This window comes from Schistocerca piceifrons, chromosome 5 (genome assembly GCF_021461385.2).
Source record: "Schistocerca piceifrons isolate TAMUIC-IGC-003096 chromosome 5, iqSchPice1.1, whole genome shotgun sequence".
Lineage (NCBI taxonomy): Eukaryota > Metazoa > Arthropoda > Insecta > Orthoptera > Acrididae > Schistocerca > Schistocerca piceifrons.
In genome coordinates, this window is record NC_060142.1 from 272,750,266 (window position 1) to 272,772,249 (window position 21,984).

Sequence of the window (21,984 nt, forward strand, 5' to 3'; positions counted from 1 at the left end):
CAGTTAAAATTTTAAAACAGTGGACTAATACCAATAGGCAATTTGGATGCCTGACTACTCAGCTTAGGAGGTGAACAGTTCTTGTGGTAGCTTGCTGAAAGTGGATGGGGTGCTTTATTTTGCATGCCCAATGGTCTGATTGCTAACTTCAATGCTAATTAACTAGGAAGATTTTTTTCTTAACAATTATTTGTCAGCCAACCTACTCTGCAATACCCTTACAGGCTTTTCAGACTGTTTATGTTGAGGGTAAATGTGAAGCAGATAAGAATGAAGTTCTCTAATGTCACGGTGTACAGAGGTTTTGGAATACTTTCAGGTGGATTGAAGGGGCCATGTAACCTTGTACACAAGTTTCAGGAGTCTGGGTAATATGTTGCCCAGACTACCCTCCCTTCCCTTCATCTTTAGCTCTCTCCCTACCTTCAGTGCTAGTTATGGTTATCTGTGATATGCTCCCACATCTCAATATCTCTCTCTCTCTCTCTCTCTCTCTCTCTCTCTCTCTTCCATAAAAAAGGAACCTACGTTTCTGAATGCCAGGAGTGCATGTTTCTTCCAAAGCTGCAGTGAATTGTGCTTCCTGAAGATGATTATGTACTGGCCAGTGTAGCTGCCTTTTTGTGAATATAACAATGCCTTCAATGTTATTTCACTATATTGTTTTTTTTTCTGCCATCAGCATCTATGTAGTTTTTTTTGAGTTAACAAAGGACTACACAAATTAAAAAGCATCACTTACTACTGTTGTACTAGAGTAGTATTTCTATGTTATTGAACTTAAACTACACTTGAATGACTTACATGATGGATCTAATTACTGCAATCACTAGGAAAGTATGATTACTAAACAAAACATATCTACACTAAATAGTATTACACATACTAGTTTGCTGCTTAATCGTAATTCTAGACCTAATGTTCCTTGTCGTTGTCACGGAAATAATTTATAATATTAGAAATGTTGTCTTTTGAGGCATCTAAAAAGTGTGTTACTTTTTATTTTCAGTATTGTTTCAGACATACTAATTCTTACTTTTAATAGCTGTCACTAAATGATGAAACAATCAAAAATCATAAAAAGAAATGCTGTTATAAAGAAAAAAAATTTGAAGAATAAGTTGAATAAATAATCCAGTTTGTAATGGTAGGACAATGGTTGCAACTTTAAAGTGTAGTTTCCAGTATGTAACATGAAGCACAGGGGCCAAAAAATTTAGTCTCACCTGGTAAACATCACACTAATACCGTGTAACACTGCCTCAGTTCGGCGACAAAATGTGTCCACAAGTTTCTTCATGGATGCCATATACAGCTGAATTCACTCATTAATGAATAGACCTATAAAATTGCAGGGGTTTGTGCCCTTGTAGTTCGTCAGGTATTCCAAATAGTCCCAGACTTTTTCTGTGGAATTGAGATAGGTTGATTTAGCAGGCCAGCCAAGGTTTGATAGCACTCCTGAACAGGAACATATGCATACAGCTCTAAGAACACAGCTTTTTTTATCATGGAAGGCAGTATTGTCCACACCATACTCGCAGTGAATGTTTTGAAGAAAGGTTAGGGTTGCGGAAGCTGTTGAAACAAACATCCTCGTTCATATCCACAATCGCCTGAACTGGTGGGCCCAAGTCACGGTACAAAACACCCTGAACAAATCATACGCTTTGGGTTTAAACACCACATTAGGACATCAGTGGATTCGTCACAATACATAATTAGAAAAGAAGCAAAAATCAGAACTCATTAGACCACACTGCTGTATGGCCATGATGTATTGACCATTCACACGGTTGCTGTTGGGAATTGCAGGTGGTATGTCTTGCCCCACATTAAAACTGCTGAAGGGAGAGAAGTGGTGAGGGGAAGGCACCACTGACTTGTTTCAGCATTGCTACCACCATTACCCATTTTTGTACATAAACAAAAGCAGAAGCGAACACACAGAAAACTGGCAACGTTTGGAGACAAAATGAATATCTTCCAACTAGTGCTGATTTTCTGTGCTACCGGCAGCACCAGTAAAAAAATCATCATGGGCAGATAGTCAGTCACTGTCCAGTTTGTGTGTGGTTTGGCTCAGAAGACTTGCACCGTAATATGCTACTCTGAGCAGTGGCCTTTTGTGAGGAACCTATTTACAAGTGTCGATTGCACGATGCTAGACATTTGGAATCGGGTTCCTCACAGAAGGCCACTGCTCATAGTGGCATATAAAGGTGCAAATCTTCTGGGCCAAACAGCATACAAATTGGACAGTGACTATCTGTCCATGATGGTAAGACCTCTTTGACTGGTGCTGCTAGTAGCAGAGAATACCAGCACTATGTTTGCTCAGAAACTGCGTGTCATGGACCTGCATTCATTAGCAGCAGCTATTCTTGTAGAGTTCCAAACTGATTGTCAATGGTGTGGTGTGACATTCATCTCTGTTCACTGTCAGCTTTTTCCTACCACTGCTCTTACTTCATGTTACCTGTTTCAAGTGGTATGCCGTTCCTTGCAGACTGCACAGTCTGTGCCCATAACGAAGAAATAGGGCACCTTCATTCACAGTGTGGTCATAGGCACATTCAAACACATTAATTTCATACTACCACTCTCGGGTCTCGTCATTGACCCGTCTTATGTGCCAGTTCGTACAGCTGACTGACATACACATGCCGTTTGACTGCCATGACTTAAATCAGCAGTGGAGGATCAAATATTGTTTCTTTGTCTTTATAGTGCCGGCTATGTAATGTGCAATGATGACTAACCTCTGTAATATTCTTTGGCCTATTTTGTTGGAAAAATCTGGTATCTGATATGTCCTGTGAGACTAATTGTAACTGGTGAAAACATGGTGTCATCCTAAGACCCATTATATGAATGTTGAATGATATTATGATAAATCACACATTTTCTCAATTATTTCTGTTGCCGAGATATGAGTGCATTGTGTTTTCGAATAATTAAAATCGTTAAACTATTGCCAACTCTGAATTCAATCAGTATAGGTGAACTGCTTAAAATTAACTTCAAAACTGTCTAATCAGAGCCTGAATGGCAATAATTAATGTGCAGTTAACTGTCTGATCACTATCACTGCTTTAGAGCTGTCACAACGTAACCAGTTTTTCAAAAAGGGATACTTTTGTTATTTCACCGAAAGAACGTATGAAACACTTTGATTTGTATTTAATAATTTTTTTGCACCTGACTATGTTGACTCAAAGATGTTGCTTGACCTTTTCGTCTTTTAAATCTTTGCCACATTTGAATAAATATTTCATCAGTTTTGTTGCATTGGCAGTAAGAAGTAGAACTTTTTTTTCTACCTACAAACATTGAACATAGGGTTTTTTGCTTATCAAATTTAGTACATGGGTGGGCATGGTGTTGAGTTATAGAACAAAATTATAATAATCCCACTAATTCCCTAACATTTCCCACCTTTACCTCCTACATAATAAGAATAACACAAAAATCAGAGCTAATCTACCCCATTATTATTTTACACAATTATACTCAAATATCCACATTAACATAAAGAGTAAAAGCTTGCTCCATCTCCTATGTCACTGCATATTAACATAAAAATCCAGAATAAAATAAAATGCTGTACTTAATATGTTGGTTCAGGCTTAACTCTCTCCAGAAATCTGAGATTGATCCTTAGACATACAAAGGAGCAATTCTTTGATTCATTACTTTAGTTGTAATAATAATAGTCTTCAAATTTAGTGGCCAGCTGATGTTGACATTGGACAGCAACTGTAGTTCCTGTTCTTGTTAATAGATGGCCCTGCTATTGTCACATCTAACGTAATATAAATGCAACATAATTTAATTAGAAGATAAAAACTTTGCCCTTTATGCAAATCTTAAGGAATATTATATTTAATCAATGACTCAACATTCTGATGAGTGGAGATGTGCAACTAAATACTCACTGAGATCCATAGACGAGTGATCCCTCATACAGAGTCACATGATGTCTGGTACCAGTTCTACACTACCTACAGTCCTACTAAGCGACTAGTGTTCTCTTTTAAGGGGCGATGGCCAACATTTTGTCCACTGAACTTGCGTTGTATGTTATTTGGTCTTTTGTAATATTATATTATATATGTATTAATTTATTTATGAGATTTTGGTCTTCATGTGATTTTTGTTTTATGCAGTGCATGGACTTTGGTTTCCACAACTGCATTTCTCGAGCACTCTTAATGCATGTGAGTGCAGAGGAAACATGTGCACGTTCTCTGCAAGTGGGTCTAGACCAGATGACAAGCTCTGTTGGTGCTCTCGACTCGCGACTTGATAAGCAGAGGTTTCTTGAGGCTCATCACTCAGCCTTCCTCATCCCAAAGAAGTTTGAGTTCCAGGGTCAGCGAGATGAGGTCAGTATGATGCTGCATTACTAGTAGTACTATCACTTTGCAATCTGTTTATAAATACACTGTTTTCCAAATGCTGCCTGTTTTCATTTGAAAATTATAAAATTTTCTCTTATATACAACATAGTCTTAAGATATGAAAGACAAATTGAAATATGCTTGAATCTGAGAACTTTAAAGATAACTTGAAAGTTAAATAAATTTAAATCTCAGTAGCTTACAGGAAATTACGATGCTAACAAAGAAAAGGTTAATTTCTCTTCAAAGAAAGTTTCCTGTCTTCTGTGCAAAAATCTTAATGAACTGCCTTAAGGAACTTGGGAGTTGTGTAGTGAATTAATTTAACCAGCAACAAATTATAAGTACTGTTTTGAAGAATTAGTGATACTGGGAATTATCTTCCAGAACACCGGCACTGTTATGTCTCAGATCTACTTCCTAAGTGTCAATAACAAGTCATTTGCCATAGCAGTGGTAGTTTAAGCATTTAAAAGTAATCAAGAAAGACAGAAATTGTTTTTGTCGAGTCTCAGATTGATAGTAGGCAGTGTGGGGTCCCTGGACTAAACATGACGATCTCTGAATCGTGCAGATAGTTTACTGGTGTTAGAAATTAATGTATCTTACAAAAAATATTACATACATTTCCAAAATGTTCCTTTCTGCCTTTGAAAAATAAACATCCCAATTTTAACAGCATGATGTCTCAGTTGGTAATTAGTCTGTTTCAGATCATAAACTGAATTGAGTGAGTTCAGCAAAATAAGCTAAATAATTGTTAATAGAGAGTAACAAATATTATCTTTCTTTCATTTCTCTTGGCTTCAGTTAAACCTGCAAGATTTAGCAGAAGTGTCAACCCCTTGCCGCATCATTTAGTTCAGTGAAACCTGTGTGCAAGTGGGTGGAGATGGTGTGTCCAAAATGGGCAGGCGTGAAACTATTGCAGTACAAACTGAAATGGTTGTTATGTAGCTGCATGTTTATTTGTTTCACGTGATATTGTTCTTGTAGACTTCAACAGTAATTTGATTCTTGTTCCTTTTATATATCTGTTTTGGTAATACAGTGTTTCAAAGAATACTTCAAAATATAAATATAAATTTATACACATAAATAATACTTTTAAGATAAATTACAATCTTTGAGTGCATCTTCAGGTGTGACTTTTCAGGAGGAATGTATTAGCACACTGCCTAAAAGTAGATATTGACAAAGAATGTAATTACAAGAAGAAACGCTCTACGTGAACGAATTCCTAGTAGGAAAATATCTACAGGTCTAAAAATTAATAGTCCTGCAAGGCATGGTAGTTTCAGAAGCATTATGGTAGATGTAATGCTGCTTTACCCTTTGTATGTTCCCACATTGTTTCACTTTGTACTTTGTGTTTCATGCATATTGCACATCCTTGTCAGTTGTTTTCTTAGGCATTAGATCAGTATGTTTTGGAAGTGGGCCCCACTTTTAATGTGTGTTTCGTAGTCCGACAATTGAATATTTTTGAGCATTACTGCTGCAATATTTATTTCATTAGCAACAAGTGTTTCCCTTCGCTGCTGGTGTATTCTTTTTTTAGATAATGTACATATTGAGTAGAACTCTATGCAAAGTGAAAAAAAAAAAAAAAAAAAAAAAAAAAATAGTTTGGCATGGCTTTTATTCCCGTGAGTGTGACTAGAGTGAGGTTTATGTTTGATCCGCATTTGTTCCTACGAGCTGGATTCATCAAAGTATGGCAGGGTGTTAAACATGGTACATCTGTTTTTCACGTGCTTAAATGTATTGACTTATATGAAAAATTGCTTAAGTTCTTTCTGATGCTTGAAACCCATTGGAAAACAACCAACAAAAGTTATTATTTGTGCAGATAATTCCACGCATTTACGTATTGTGCAGTTAAATTTTTAATTCTTCAGCTCTGTTTATGGATCACGATTGCCCACAGATTTTCTCGTCTGTAAGGGCAAAATATTATTCTCATTTACATGTTTTGGAATTTTTGAAGACATTATTATCTACCTATAATTTTATTTTCATTGCATACAGGGTAGTGGGAAACAGTTTGAAAAGCTTGTAAGGTGATGCAGGGAAGTTTGTGCTGAGAAATAATTGTTAAGAACAGAATGATACTGTGCACTATTTCAGAGTTATTTAGCATTGAAGTTAGCCAGTTGGGCAGTTATGTGTGTGCAAATTCACGCTCTTGCACTAAAATGCGGTAATGCATAGATGTGTATGAGCCTGTGAGTTACCATTTGTTGAAATGCTCATTACTAGTTAAAATGTGCCTTTTTCAGAAATGCTAAATTGAAGCTAGGTGAGCAAAAGCTATCTTTGTTTAGTTTGAGTAAACTGAAAGAACAACATGTTTGGTGACGCGGCCTCTGACAGACTGGTTGAATTTGCACATGCAGTACCGTGATTGACTAACTTCAATGCTAAATAACACTGAAGTGGTGAAACGTATCAAATTTTTAAAATAATTATTTCTCAGCACAATCTCCCCTGCAGCAGCCTTACAAGCTGAGTCTTTTCTGTTCAAATTGTTTTCCTTCCATTTAAATCCATATCATCGACACCATCTAATAATAATGATGATAATATTATTTTATGCCTTGGAATGCACTTTTCTGAACCATTAATTTAAATCTAACTGTGTGAGTAGTGGATGCAAAATAAACATTAAAATTTGTTTTTCAATTATGCAAAATAAACATTAAAATTTATTTTTCAGGTTTTTTTTTCTCAATCAGTTACATGATAAAATATGGATGCTCCCTGTACAGCATTCAGCATTGGTCAGCTACCATGCTACCATCACATCAGCCTTGGTACATGCATTCCACTTCTTTTATGTCTTGGTGGATTTGCTACCTCTCTGTTTATCACTCATAGTACCTACATTTTCCAGAAAATAGTTGATTTACAAGTCCAGAACGTGTGTTTCAATCTTATTGTGGCATCCAAAACTTTGAAATTATCCAGCTTGTTTCTTACTGTGTTCTTGTAATTGTGATGAGAAATTTTTAGACAACTTCTTTAAAGGACATCCAAGTTGATGATAGTCTGTTTCTTTCATTTTGTCTTTAAATGTTTTGTCTTATGTTAGTTTCCGAACGTGAGGGCCTAAGTACTTGAAAGTGTTACCAATTTTCTTAGGATTTAAATAAATTGTTTCATAATGCCCTAATTTTAAGTGAAGTGGAGTCATCCCACCAAAGAATTGAATCCCCCCCCCCCTACTCTCAAGATAATGCCCAGGCCTCGTAGTAGCCCTAGTTTACATTTACTGTTATTACAGACCATAAAATAAAACAATTTTTTCGAACAGACTGTATTGCAAAACATCACAAAACAATACCGGCACTATTATAATGATTAAAAAGCTGCAGTTTGAATACTTCACAGAAATTCGCCGTTTGTATCAAGCCTGCATATGGTTGGACATTTTAAGTACTCTACCTGGAATTGGCGCCCAAAATACACCACAGATACCATTTACTTTCAAGAAAAAAGAATTCACTGTCAACTTGTATTATTTAAGCCATTTGGACGGCTGCACTCTTCTGATGTTCCTGACAGGATACCATACATCTGAACATAACTTCTACAGATTTGTTACACACAGAAAATGAATTGGGGGGGGGGGGGGGGGGGGGGGAGGAAACTCTTCATTGTAACAGTGAAACATTATTGCTTGTAGTCACAGCACAATATAGTCATCGTTAAAGCTCATTCACAGAACAGTTTGAAAGAACACGATTATAAATAGAATTTTTGTTTTTGTAAGGTGAGTTGCTAATCATTAAACTTTACCAGTTGCATGTGCAATGTGTAAGTAGTATTGTACAGAAAATAGTTTACTTGGATGATACAGTCTTTTTTTGTCAGTGATTAACTGCAGTAGATATTAATCATACCCACCATTAACTGTAGTAACATTGTGAAAGTATATGGGATGAGTGACTATAGAAGCAAAGTTTAGAGAAAGATAAATGTGATTTTCAGGTGTCATTTCAGTTTTAGAAGACAATAGCTTCAGCACAAAAAATTCTTTTAACAGTTTAATATCTTCATTTGAATATCATATGGATGGAAGGAACACCGTTGCTTGTGATATTGTGGTCAGATAACCAAGACTAACAAAAAATACTAATCTTTCCTGTATGATGAAATGAAGTTCAGAGAATATTGGTGATGGTTACACATTGCTCCTCCCTAGGATCTGTTGATGTCTGAAAATTGGAAATTGGTTATATGTTCCAGTAGCTCAAAACGAGATTATTAATTGGCTATATGTTCCAGTAACTCAAAACGAGACTATGGCTGTGAATTCTGCAGTTTATTTCTTAAGTAGACAGGGTACTGTACTGGCTCAAAATTACGTAAAAATGAACACCTATGCCTTTCAGGCACTGTTTATAATGTATATGTCTTACAGATTTTTTGTTGATATCAGGTAATGCAGCACACTTTCTAAACAAATTAAAGGTATTGTGAATATTTTTGAACCTGCTTACCGGCATTAAAAAAGTTACAAAGAAATTGATGCAATCTTTTTCCCAAAATGCTTCCTCAAATTGAGGTACCATTTAATCCATTGTTATACATTTGAAGGAGACCAAATTTGTACCAGATAAGCAGGGCATTGACATACTAGACCTATTTAATTCCACCTGCTATGTATATTACAAGGATAAAAAATATCACATCTTACATTTTAATTTTTATAATTTTTTTGTAATAAAAATATTATTTTTTTCCTATAATTTAGTTGATTCTGCAATAAAGCTTAGGTCTACTACATAAGTATGGACTATTGCAAGTTACAGAAAAAAATTAGAGCAATGCTTTATAAACTTGGAAATATTTGTACCTGAACTCTGAAAAATACATCTTGAGGGAAATTATGAATGAAGATATGAATCCAATTAAACTGTGCCTCAGAACATTCCTGAAGCATAGTCTTCATCCTGCAGCATTTCATCATCTTCAAGCTTCCTCTTGGCATTCCTTTTAGAACTTGTTGCTTCTTTGATAACTTGAAGAGCGAATCTTTCAGCTTCGTGCACCCATTGTCTGTCACACGCAAGCAATTGATCTTCCATATTGGAACCACATTGTATGCCTAAATTTCTCAGGACCTTCCTATCACTCCATCATTGAAACATATCACCGCATCTAGTACACCAACTTTTAATGTATTTGGACCTACAAAAACAGTCTTGGGTAATCTTTCCCATATGCAATGGTTGAAACTTTAATTTGTATTCTGAGTGCCCCCATGAAGATATTTACTAAGAAAAACAGGGTCACACAGGTCTCTTGGTTTTATTTCATTCATAACAGGCTCAGGAAGGGAATAATTATGATGGTATATTTGACCACTTTCTTTTGCTTTATGGTAAACACACCAAGAATCTGCTCCTTTAGGGCAAAGTCCATGTACAGGATGGTCATCTGTGGAGTACTTATGGAAATGGGTGGCCCATACAGCTTTTCTCATTGCTGTATCATCATCCAGAGGTGCAGTTCGTCTAATGGCCAGTCCATAATAACTCTGAAGGAGGTCTATTTCAGTTTCTGTAAATCTACCTTGGCCAGACAGAGATTTTACTTCAGATAGCAACTTTCCTTTCATTTCTCTTCGTAGCTTCACCAATCTAGCACCCATCCTCTTTTGCACATGTCCACAACACTTCAGTTTTGTTACCAAGGTATCACCGTGAACATTGAATCATTAATTTTATTGAAAGCTTTAGAGTTCCCATCGCTTAGGTACTTCGCATATCTAACGTTATAAACGGGCACCGACCTCTGAAATATTTATAAATTATAGAGTGCAGCAATCAGTTGTCCTTTTTAGATTTTATTTTGCAAATCCAGATTTTGGATTGCTGCACTCTATAATTTGTAAGTCACATACAGTCGCTGAGTGTGAATGAGAGGTAACCCTCTGAAAGGTTTTTAGAGCTCCATCACACTCCATACCTCAACTATAACCATCATAAATGTCATTGACATTGCCATGTCCCATCAAGTGCAACAGCAAAGACCCTGGTTCCACTAATATTTACAGTCTTCTATTGTACATTTCGTAGATGCTTTAGACACAACCATCAAGGCACCTAAAAGTATTTTGCTGTACCTACTGGGAGGAGGATGAAGGTCCATCAAACCACAAAAAATTTGAGCAACCTTTTTTCGTTTTCCTATTGCATGCATTGCATACACTAACTTCAAATTCACATCATATGAATTATGTACAGTGTTCGAAGTCATTTTCATTTTCGAGGTAGATTTATTGCAGGATCTACACAGAACAACTAATTTTGATGCTAAACTCCTCCTGCTACTTTGTTATTCAGTTATTTCCAGAGAGCCTACACCATCACATTGTTTACATTTCACTACTTCCCTTATCAAAGAAGATAAGCTGTCCACATCAACAACAAAAAATCCACTACAGACAGTGTCATTGTTAACACAAAAATATGAATCACCAGGAGGCATTCCATGTGGTAGTTTCTTCCCTGAGGAACTGATACATAGGTTACTTTCAACAGTGTGTCTTGCTTTGTTTGTGAACTGGTTACCACGGAAATTCCTGATATTAAACTTCTTGATGTGTGGCATAGTTTGTATTTATTGCACACTAAGGGATATGTACTTCCACAAATATATGTATCGTTTGGGCAACAAACATTCAGTAACATGTGAACAAACTGCTTCAGCAAAACAAAAGTAAATACTAGCAAAGATAATCCTTTACAGACACTAGAAACCTGCACTGTTACCAACATATCTTTTCGAAATAATACTGGTTTCTGTAACAGAAATAAATGGGGCATGGCAGCATCTTCAACACTGTCTGCTCAGAAATTGACGATCTCTCGCTCTGTTGTTCGTCGTGAATTTCGGTCCGACCAGCTGAAAACTCTCTACACCAGTTACGAACATTTTTGACATCCATGCACAACTCACCGTACACTTCCGTCAATTGGCGATGGATTTCAATCGGCGCAGTGCCCTTTGCGTTCAAAAACTGAATAACTATGCGCAATTTGCACTTGTCAGTAACATCCAACTGGAGCTCCATTATCAACGGCTGTCAAGCCAAGACTGAGCACCTCAGTGCGGCTTGCACGTTTACACACAGCGCGTGAAGCACTCTTCATAACAATGTGACCAAATGCCACACAATCGGAGATCTGTACTTAAAAAAAAAAAAAAATAGGAGCCCTTACTTGTTGGACTACCATTGTATTTGCACATGTGGTCATTAAAGAATGAGTGACTGTACGCCTTGGTGTATGCCTTAATTTCTTGCCATATTCTCTTGATTCCATTGAGTTATTTGGTAGAGGCAGCATAATTGATGCTCATGATTCCTGTGCTGTCTTCTGTGATTCAAATATTGCAATGACGACAAATACTGAGGCAGTGCTGTAGAATAAGTAATGCTAGCATCTAGTATGTTGTTTCCGTAACAATAGCACCACACTTTCTGTGAATCTTCCCACTGAATACTATATCTTCCATTCACGTACTTTGTGACTGATTTCATGCATTCATTAAGTTTTGCATTACTTCTTAGTATAATGCCAGTGTGTTAAAAAGTTGTGACAAAATACAGAAATCTGCCAGTAAATTAAAAGCATTGACACCGGAGTGAAAAGAGTACAATTTTTATAGGATGGCATATGACCCCCCCCCCCACCCACCCACACACACACCCACACACACACACACACACACACATGGGGGAGGGGGAGGGGGGGAAGGGAGAGAGAGAGAGAGAGAGAGAGAGAGAGAGAGAGAGAGAGAGAGAGTTGTTAGGTTGCAAAGTCTCATTCAGTAACGTGGCGTAGAACAACCCACATACAACAACTCTATCAGTATCTGTGTTTACCTAACAGTAAAAGCCACCATAACATGAAATTCATTTAACAATTATTACTAATTTATGAAAAGAGAAGTTCTACTATGAATGTTTCTAATTTAATGATGGTGAGCAGAAATTTGTCTGTCCTTTTCACTTCCCTAATCTTCAACCTGACAGGGTGCTGACAGTGAGCTACAGAAGTCCCTCCGTGATGAACTTGATGCACGACTGCGACAGTTGCAGAATCGTGTCACGTCCTTAAGGACTGAATCTGAAGAAGTGTGGAAGACATTAGAAACTGCAGAATCTACTCTGCTGGAGATGCTGGATGCTCGTGACTATGACTGTACCTCATACTTCAACGAATCCACTACCAGTGCTGCAGTCACAACAAGGCAGCCTGAAGCGCTGTCCCTTAAATTACGTGCAGATCGCCACGAGACTGAAGAGTTTTACATGACGGTATGTACGATGTGCTGTCTCCATATTGTAATTTCCGAAGTGACAAGTTATACAGCACCTCCTTCCCTCTTTGTAAAGCATTAAAGGTACAATATTTATTTAAATGACAGTTTTCTATACTTGCAAATGAATAACACTTCTTTCACAGAACTGATATGTGATGCCAGATTTTCAACTTGGGCTATGCCAAGTTGTCAGGAAATGCACCAGTGGTAGAAAACATTTCATACAACATTTCATCATCCTTTAACTACCTGGCCCACAAATTTATCTGGTACTTTGGCACATTCGGTGTTATGTTCAAAATGAGCCGGTTAAACACACTTAAGACTGGAAGATCTAAATGATGGATAAAGGTGTGCTGCACATAAGCCTGCCTGTAGTCAGCATATTCTATCCATTTTAATGTTGGTGCTAGCTTGAATTTAAAATACTGACGCGTTCCACGCAACTCTATGATAAGATCTACATTTCTGATAGGTGTAATATTCATAAACTCTTAATTTCTTTGTCCCCTTTAGTCACTTCATACCAGTAACAGTGTGTCTACCTTTGCACTTTGATTTTGTTATTTTGAGGCACGTGACACCCTAACCTTACACTCCCTCACTGCTTGTACATGTTATTGCCTTGTATTGTACAGATTTGGCAGATTTGTTATGCTTTTAGTACAACAAAAGTTTGTGATCAGCAAGTAGCATTAATTTTGGGGATGAATCCTTTGACTTAATAGCAAATGAAAATTTGAGCTTGTAGTGTTATAAAATGTTCAGCTTGGAGCAATATAGCAGAAGTAATCAAACCAGTGTGACAGAGATTAGTATTTAAACAAATCATATCCTTTTGCTGTTTCATATGTTGCCTCAGTCAGCCAAGTTCTTAGTTTCTCCAGAGAAGGAACTTCTGAAGGATGATGTTTCTCTGAATATTTTTTCACTCAGTTTCAGAGAATCTTTATGTAAGAGTCCCACAGTTTATTGATTAAATTACTGATCATCTTCCAGAAATTCAGAGAGTACCTGATGAGCACGTCTCGTATTGCCCGGTTGGACGCAAAGCAGGAGTACCTGAGAGGCCTTTTGGAGAAGGAACGTTCGGGAGATGGCTCTCCGACATCCTTACGATCAGGCACAGGGGCTGGCCCCCCTGGTTCAGGGAACGGAAAGCCGCCACGTCGAAAACGGATAGGTCGGCCTCAGTTGGGTGGTCATGGGCAACCAAAGTTATTTGGAGGGAGCCTGGAAGAGTTTTTGGAAGCCACGGGTCATGACATTCCTTTGGTGTTGAAGAGCTGCATAAGGGTTATCAACTTGTATGGTGAGTACCTGTAGTATTTAATATGATAAGTAACTTTATTATTTCAAACAACAGGGATTCTCTGGCACAGATTAAATACAGTTAAAATTTTGGGTGGGAGTGAGTGGGGTGGGATGAGGGGGGGGGGGGGCAGGGGGACGTTATAGGTAACAGTAATAAACAAATTGCCATTAACTTGAGGCCTTTTGAGAGTGAACCTTCGTATAGTAGACCTAAGAGTAACTATACAGTAAGAAACTCAAATTAGTTACTGAAATCAGTATGGTGATTTTTGGAGTTAAATATTTCATTAACAGGTTATCAATTATTGAAATCTGTGGGAAAATTTGTTGTTGCAGTTCATGGCTGTATAAGAAACATAATAACGCAATTTTTTTGTGATCGCAGGTTGCACAGACCCACATTATGTCTTCTCTGCAACTTGTAATCGTGAAAAGTTCATTTTATGAGATAACTTTTGGCTCTATTGGTATAATTAATCAGTAAGTTTAGCTAGAGCTAAACTGTGAAATGTAGCATGCAAAGTTAATAATTTGTGACTTTCGATAAGGATTTATTGATCTTGTCTCTTTTATTTTTTTTCTTGTCTCTTTTTGCCTATATCTGCAGAAAAACTTAATTTTATTCTCATCTATCAGGTATGTTAATCCTAACAAAAGAAACTATTCAGTCTGGCCTGGTGCCATGCTTCAATTCCTGACTTTGTAATTTAATTAACACTTATAACAATATTTCAAATGGAGAAGGGCCTTCTTCTTAGTTTCTGGTACTAAAACATAACTTTCAGAAATTTTTTAAAAGTTAATTTATGGAGATAAATGACGGCATGGACCTGGAAGTAAGTGCTAGGAGGAAGATAAAAAGGTTCCTATAGATCCTGTATTAGGATCAAGTGATTTGATGCAGTGCTGTTGAATTTGTAAAGAATTTGGTTCATATCGGTCTCCAGCAATCATATTTTATTTTTCTGCAGTTCATTAAAATCACTTCATGCCAATATGTTTTTTTTTTTTTGTTTCAAAATGGGTGAAAATTGGTTGTTGTTGTTGTTGTTGTTGTTGTTGTTGTGATGGTCTTCAGTCCTGAGACTGGTTTGATGCAGCTCTCCATGCTACTTTATCCTCTGCAAGCTTCTTCATCTCCCAGTACTTACTGCAACCTACATCCTTCTGAATCTGTTTAGTGTATTCATCTCTTGGTCTCCCTCTACGATTTTTACCCTCCACGCTGCCCTCCATTGCTAAATTTGTGATCCTTTGATGCCTCAGAACATGTCCTACCAACTGGTCCCTTCTTCTTGTCAAGTTGTGCCACAAACTCCTCCCCAATTCTCGTCAGTACCTCCTCATTAGTTATGTGATCTACCCATCTAATCTTCAGCATTCTTCTGTAGCACCACATTTCGAAAGCTTTTATTCTCTTCTTGTCCAAACTGTTTATCATCCATGTTTCACTTCCATACATGGCTACACTCCATACAAATACTTTGAGAAACGACTTCCTGACTCTTCTTCTCATGATACGGCCCCTGGCCCAGACTTCATTCATATACAACTGCTTCAACATCTCAGTGCTCCACAACGGCAACATCTTCTCCGGGTGTTTAACCGTATCTGGCTCCAGGGTGACTTCCCTTCTCAGTGGAGGGATAGCATCATGGTTCCTGTCCTTAAGCCTGGTAAGAACCCCCTATTTGTTGACAGCTATCAGCCAGTTAGTCTGACCAATGTTGTTTGCAAGTTACTTGAACGGATGGTAGCCTGTTGGCTCAATTGGGTCCTCGAATCTCAGGATCTATTGTCCGCTTACCAGTGTGGCTTCCGAGAGGGACGGTCTCTGATCGATCATTTACTTCGCTTGGAATCTGCAGTTCGGCAGGCTTTTTCCCAGCGCCGCCATTTGGTTGCAGTATTTTTTGACCCTCGCAAGGCCTATGACACAACCTGGCGCCATCACATCTTACTTACGCTTCATCAGTGGGGTCTTTGGGGCGCACTCCCGATTTTTATCCGCCAGTTCCTGTTCCATTGGTCATTCAGGGTTTGGGTTGGTACTGCTTTTAGTTCTCCATGGACCCAGGAGACGGGCATCCAACAGGGTTCCATCTTGAGTGTACTTCTTTTCCTCATTGCTGTCGATGGACTTGGGGCCTCTGTCAGTCCTTTGGTCACCCCTGCCCTGTATGTGGATGATTTCTGCATTTGGGTTAGTTCCTCTTTGATGGCCTCTGCAGAGCGGCAGCTCCAGGGAGCTGTACGGCGTGCCTCTGCATGGACCCCCCTCACACGGGTTTCAATTCTCTCCTTTAAAATCGCGTGTGGTCCACTTCTGTCGCCGTACTACGATCCACCCTGATCCAGATCTCTATCTCGATGCACAATGATTGCCTGTGGTCCCACAGTTTCATTTCCTGGGTCTTCTTTTCAACAACAAGCTCACTTGGCTGCCCCGTATCAGACTTCGGAAGGTAGGATGTTTCCGTAAACTCAATGGCCTTCGCTACCTTGCCCACTCCTCTTCGGGTGCGGACAGCCCCCTCCTTCTACATCTTTATCGTGTTTTAGTTCTGTCTCGCTTGGACTATGTTTGTCAAGTTTATGGTTCGGCTGCTCCTTCCACACTGCACGTGCTGGATCCAGTCCACCATCGTGGTATCCGTTTGGCCACTGGTGCCTTCCCTACTAGCCCTGTTGATAGTCTCCTGGTTGAAGCTGGGATCCGCCCACTTTCTGTTCAGCAGTCCCAGCTTCTGGTGTCTTATGTACTCGCTGTCCGTTCCTCTCCCACTCATCCTTCCTATTCTATCCTGTTCTAAGACCATGGACGTCGCCCACCTGATTCCCGCCCTCTGGCGGGTTTACCGGTTTGGCTCCGCCTTGTGTCTCTTTGCGGTGATTTTCTTCAGAAACTCTTTCCTTGCCATTGCCAGTCTACATTTTATGTCCTCTCTACTTTGACCATCACCAGTTATTTTGCTCCCCAAATAGCAAAACTCCTTTACTACTTTAAGTGTCTCATTTCCTAATCTAATTCCCTCAGCATCACCCGACTTAATTCGACTACATTCCATTAGCCTTGTTTTGCTTTTGTTGACACACACACACACACACACACACACACACACACACACACTCTCTCTCTCTCTCTCTCTCTCTCTCTCTCTCTCTCTCTCTCTCTCTCTCTGTCACTCACTTACACACACACACACACACACACACACACACACACACACCAATGTGAACTTTACTCTGACTTGGGTTTTCTATAATTCCAAGCATATTTGCGAGTCATATGAGATGATATCCTCCATTATTTTTTTATTTTCAATTTAATAGTGATTTTCACTTATATTCACATGAGTACTTATTGACTTACTTTTGTTGCTGATAGTGCTGTGCAGGCTCTTCAACACAACATCTAAATTAATGTGTTGGCTAAATATAGTTCGACACTACATTATTGATGAATTTACAGAGAGCTTGAAGCTAATTTGAGTCAGTCACACATTTTCACATACACTGGTATATCAAGAGCAAAAACAAATACTGTGTGACATACATAAGAGAAAAGATGTTCTCCTGTAGGCCCAACCAATGTTTAAACTTCACGAGTCTTGTAGGTGTTAGTGACTCTTGTCGCACAAGAAAGTTTGACTTTTCCACATCAAAAGATTCTGCACCAGGACCTAAATTTTCTCTTGTATTAAATGCTCACCACACAGTAATTGAAGATAACAGTAGAAAGATGGTTGATGTTGATCTGTTACTGTTAGTGAGAGCTCACTATCAGCTATGATTTTGTGTCTTACAAAGCATGCATGCTGTAGGACTTCAAAAGGAAATTTTTTGTGGTTCAGATTCTACATTAGACAATTAGTCTCCTTATAACTGGGTAGGTATTCCAGTTAGCAGGACAGAGCAAGGTGCGCACAAAAATCCAATCATTTAACTAGTACCATGCTATAAACCTAATAAGTAATGTCATTCTCCTTCTGTCATAAATGTCGTACGTTATCAGCCTCCCGTACCTGTGTACCCAGATCTTAGTAAATGTGAGCTTAATGCTCCTAACAAACATCTGATGTTATTATTTACTTTGTCTACTTTTTCGCTTTAGTTTCTAGAATTTTTACCATTTATTACTGTTACAGGTCTTCATCATCAGGGAATATTTAGAGTGTCTGGTTCCCAAGTGGAGATAAACAATTTCAGGGATGCATTTGAACGTGGAGAAGACCCACTGGCTGATGTTACTGATGCCTCGGATATAAATTCAGTGGCAGGAGTGCTCAAACTATACTTGAGAGAGCTTCGTGAACCTCTCTTTCCAATAATATATTTTGAGCATTTCATGGAACTGGCACGTGAGTTACTACATGGTATCTCTAATTTAAACAAAAGTTAATGTCAGATATGAAGGGTCATTCAAAATAGGTGGTGAACCGTGTTACTAACTTCTGCCATCGATTTTCTTCACAGTGTCAATAATTCAGTGTGTGCACTCTCATTCTCAGATGTCTGTGTATTAAAGTTACTTCTTTTTTAGTGGTTACATGCAGTTGTTTGTTTCAGTAGGGGGAAAAAAAACACGTAAGAAAGTTTTGCCAGACTCCACTCCACACTAAAGAATAGGGAAGTCTGTATGTATTTTTTTAGAGAGAGAGAGAGAGAGAGAGAGAGAGAGAGAGAGAGAGAGAGAGAGAGAGAGAGAGAGAGAGCGCATGACATTAGTGGATGGGTAGTTTTCCTATCTTTTAGTGTGCTCTGTCAGGCTACATCAGATTTACAAATATATTTAATTATTGTTTCTGGTTAGTCACAACTTTGAGGCTAGCAGCTGGACATTCAAATGTTCTGTCATGTCAGTGCCACTGCTGCCGATAATAATAGTTGCTAATGTTGTCCTTATTTGTTGCAGAGCTGGAGTCTAAACATGAGTTCGTTGTGAAAATGCGAGAACTAGTCCAGAGCCTTCCTAGATCTGTGGTTATTGTAATGAGATATTTATTTGCATTTCTGAATCAGTGAGTAGACCTTTCTCTGAATTTTCCTTATATGAAAAACTTGTAAACTGCACAAATGAAAATTATGAAGCTTTTTTGCAACACAGTATATAGCATCATTTGAATCCAAAGTTGTTGTTGCTATGACTTTTGTAGTTAAACCAAAGAAAGTGGTAACAAAAAATAAGTGTTTGGCAAATGCAGGATCTCAACATTACTGATTTAATAACTAGCCACAGAAGAGTATTAGAAGGCTTTTTAAGTGGGACTGTGAGAGGATCGTGGAAGGAGGCACAAATAGGGCAAGTTAAAGTTGGATCCTAACTTTGACTTACGAGGAAAGTGTGTGGGATGGGTCTCTCCAATTTGGGTGATTGTGTTTGATGGCTCTTTAAAGTTTTTAGAACCCTTGGAAATGCTTATACCACTAGTAAACTGTGGTTTTATTCATTGCAGACTCACCAGAAGCATTATTTATAAAACTTTGTTACATTTTATTCCATTTTTATACCAAAATTTGCTGAACCATTATTAAAACAAATCAGTAATCATTATTCACAAGCAAACCTATGTACCTTTCTTGACAACTGACAACAAACGTTACATCCTATATCGCTACCAGTGTACAGGTACGTTTCAGATATGTTTACCAACACAACAATGGAAAACAATCAAAAATCAGGTGACATGGACTAATACAACCCTTGAAATCCCAATACATTTTGAGCTCACCTCGTGTTTTATTGCATCTTCTCCTGTTGATAATTCTCACTGTCTTCGCAATTCAGCATCACATTATAGTCTCTTAATTAGGTGTTTGACTTGGGCAGAGCTTTGTAGTCTCTTAATTAGGTATTTGACTTGGTGATAGAAATATTATAGGATTGAGCAAGAGGACTGCATTTGAGTGGAATGATCTGCGTTGTACACATTACGTCACCTTCTTCATTGCTGAATGTCTCATCACACAGTGTCAGATCTGCTTGGGCTCCGCATGTATCCACCAATAGAAAGAATTTGTTGTTAGCAACATATGGTTTTAATGTTGTTTCCAAAAATTTGGCATAAAGATCATTTGTTAGTTTTCCTGACTTGGACCATCTAGCAACAACATTCTTATATTCTTCTTCTAATTTGTTGATGATACCAACAGCTCGAATATCAAATTTATTGGTAGACTCTTCCACACAAAAAAATTATTGGCTACAGTTTCCCGGAAATGGTTAAACTGTACTATGCTTTGTAAGTGTGGGTGGTTTTAGAGAGAGTGACTTAGAACCTTTGTAATCCAGTATCCTGTTATACATAGATTCATATGGTCAACCAGTCTGCTTAACTTTAATTACATAATCAAGGTGGAAGTTTGGCACTATATGGTCCATCTGTATACAAAACTTCTCTGCTGCTTCCACTGTTTCTTCAAAAGTTGCAACATCAGTTTTGCTGACAAATTTGGTGATTTTTTGCTGCCTTATATCATGTTAATGTTCGAAGTTTTTTACCCAAGTGTCCCTAGCAGTAAACTGAAATTTTTCTGACACATATGAGAATGCCATTGCTATTTTGCCTAGTGTTGTAATGTTCATTGTTGCCAGTTGTTCATAAGAGCCTCATGTAGCCTGAAATCTTTCCCATGTTTCAGAGTTGATGAATGAAATGTTGTGATTTTTTTTTATTTATTTTTTTTTAGTGCCAACACCTTCTATTACTTTCCTCCAAATTTGAAGTGGGACCTCCCCCCCTCCCACTCCCTTGATAAGGAATCATGATTTTAATGTTGGAACTTCCATTTTGGATAAGTGTCAGCAAAATTGATGAACTTCTGCTTGACCCATAGCTGTTGCTGCAAGACCCACAGATGCAGGATGATTGTCTGTTATCATGTCCTTTTTGTTTATAAACTGAACAAGTGTAATTTAGAGCACAGGTGAATATTTGTTTTAAATATTCATGAATAGATGTATTTTTAATGTTTTCACTAATCACTTCACTGATAGAAAATTCTTGTTGAATTTGCATTTTTTCAATAAAATGTTAGGTTCTTATGCAAAATCACTACAGACATGTGGCAAGGCACTGTTCACAACTGTACTGACCGTTACAAAAGTCAGAAAATGGTTGAAACCACAAAAGCATTATTTAAAACAATTTCGGTTGGAATATATTAATTAATCAACTAATTTAAAATTCATTGTAATGAAATTGAATACATTAATTTTACATGTAGGAATGGAACTGTTTAAATACATTTAAGTTTTATAATTAATAGATTAACCTTACAAGGAATAAAATTAAATGGAGCGTTAGTTAGCAATAACAATTGAAACCAAACCATATTATAGCCAGGCAAAACACTTGACCACTGTGCCACACTACTGTTTGTTAAAATTTTGCCATACTCTGTTCGAAAATCCTTTGAAACCATTTTATATTTCCGTATGGCCCACTCAGGTGAGATATTCTAGGAACCTGAAAGGGTCATCTACTGCTTCTACTGGCACAGTTTGAGCCAAATTGACGAGTCCCATCCTGCACTCTCTTGTTGTTCGTACCAGACAGTGAAGTAGGTGGCAAAGAAGTGTTTCCATTGTGGGGACTGGATGAAGGAAAGTAATTCTGTGACAAGTCCAGTGTGATTATGTGTTTGAATTTGGGTGTAGTGCTAAAACTGCAAACTAAAACTTCTACAGGTTCTTGGAAATAAGGTTAAATAATTACCATCTGTGGGTCAGTTCGCCAGAGGTATGTTAAGAAACTACTGGGCTGCTCAGTGCTAGAATGTCACCGCATGTAGTAGATTTACAGGTTTACATTAGGTTGACAGTGTTACAGGACTTTAGAATGATGATGATGTAGTTGGAGGGCAAGGGTTTCTGCTAGGGAGATCACATTGTCTTGTGGAATTTTGGCAGTATTTGGACAAGATAATT

The 21,984-nt window shown here is 37.9% G+C and overlaps 1 protein-coding gene across 1 annotated transcript in view; it reads left to right on the forward strand.

Annotated features, from left to right (window-relative positions):
• Nucleotides 1–21,984, forward strand: part of LOC124798936 (SLIT-ROBO Rho GTPase-activating protein 1-like) — a 659,943-nt gene that overhangs the window by 580,392 nt on the left and 57,567 nt on the right. Inside the window, exons 7-11 of the mRNA XM_047262471.1 lie at nucleotides 4,170–4,388; nucleotides 12,451–12,735; nucleotides 13,740–14,052; nucleotides 18,203–18,415; nucleotides 18,970–19,075. Of these exons, the coding sequence (XP_047118427.1) occupies nucleotides 4,170–4,388; nucleotides 12,451–12,735; nucleotides 13,740–14,052; nucleotides 18,203–18,415; nucleotides 18,970–19,075 (1,136 nt within the window). The remainder of the gene's footprint in view (nucleotides 1–4,169; nucleotides 4,389–12,450; nucleotides 12,736–13,739; nucleotides 14,053–18,202; nucleotides 18,416–18,969; nucleotides 19,076–21,984) is intronic.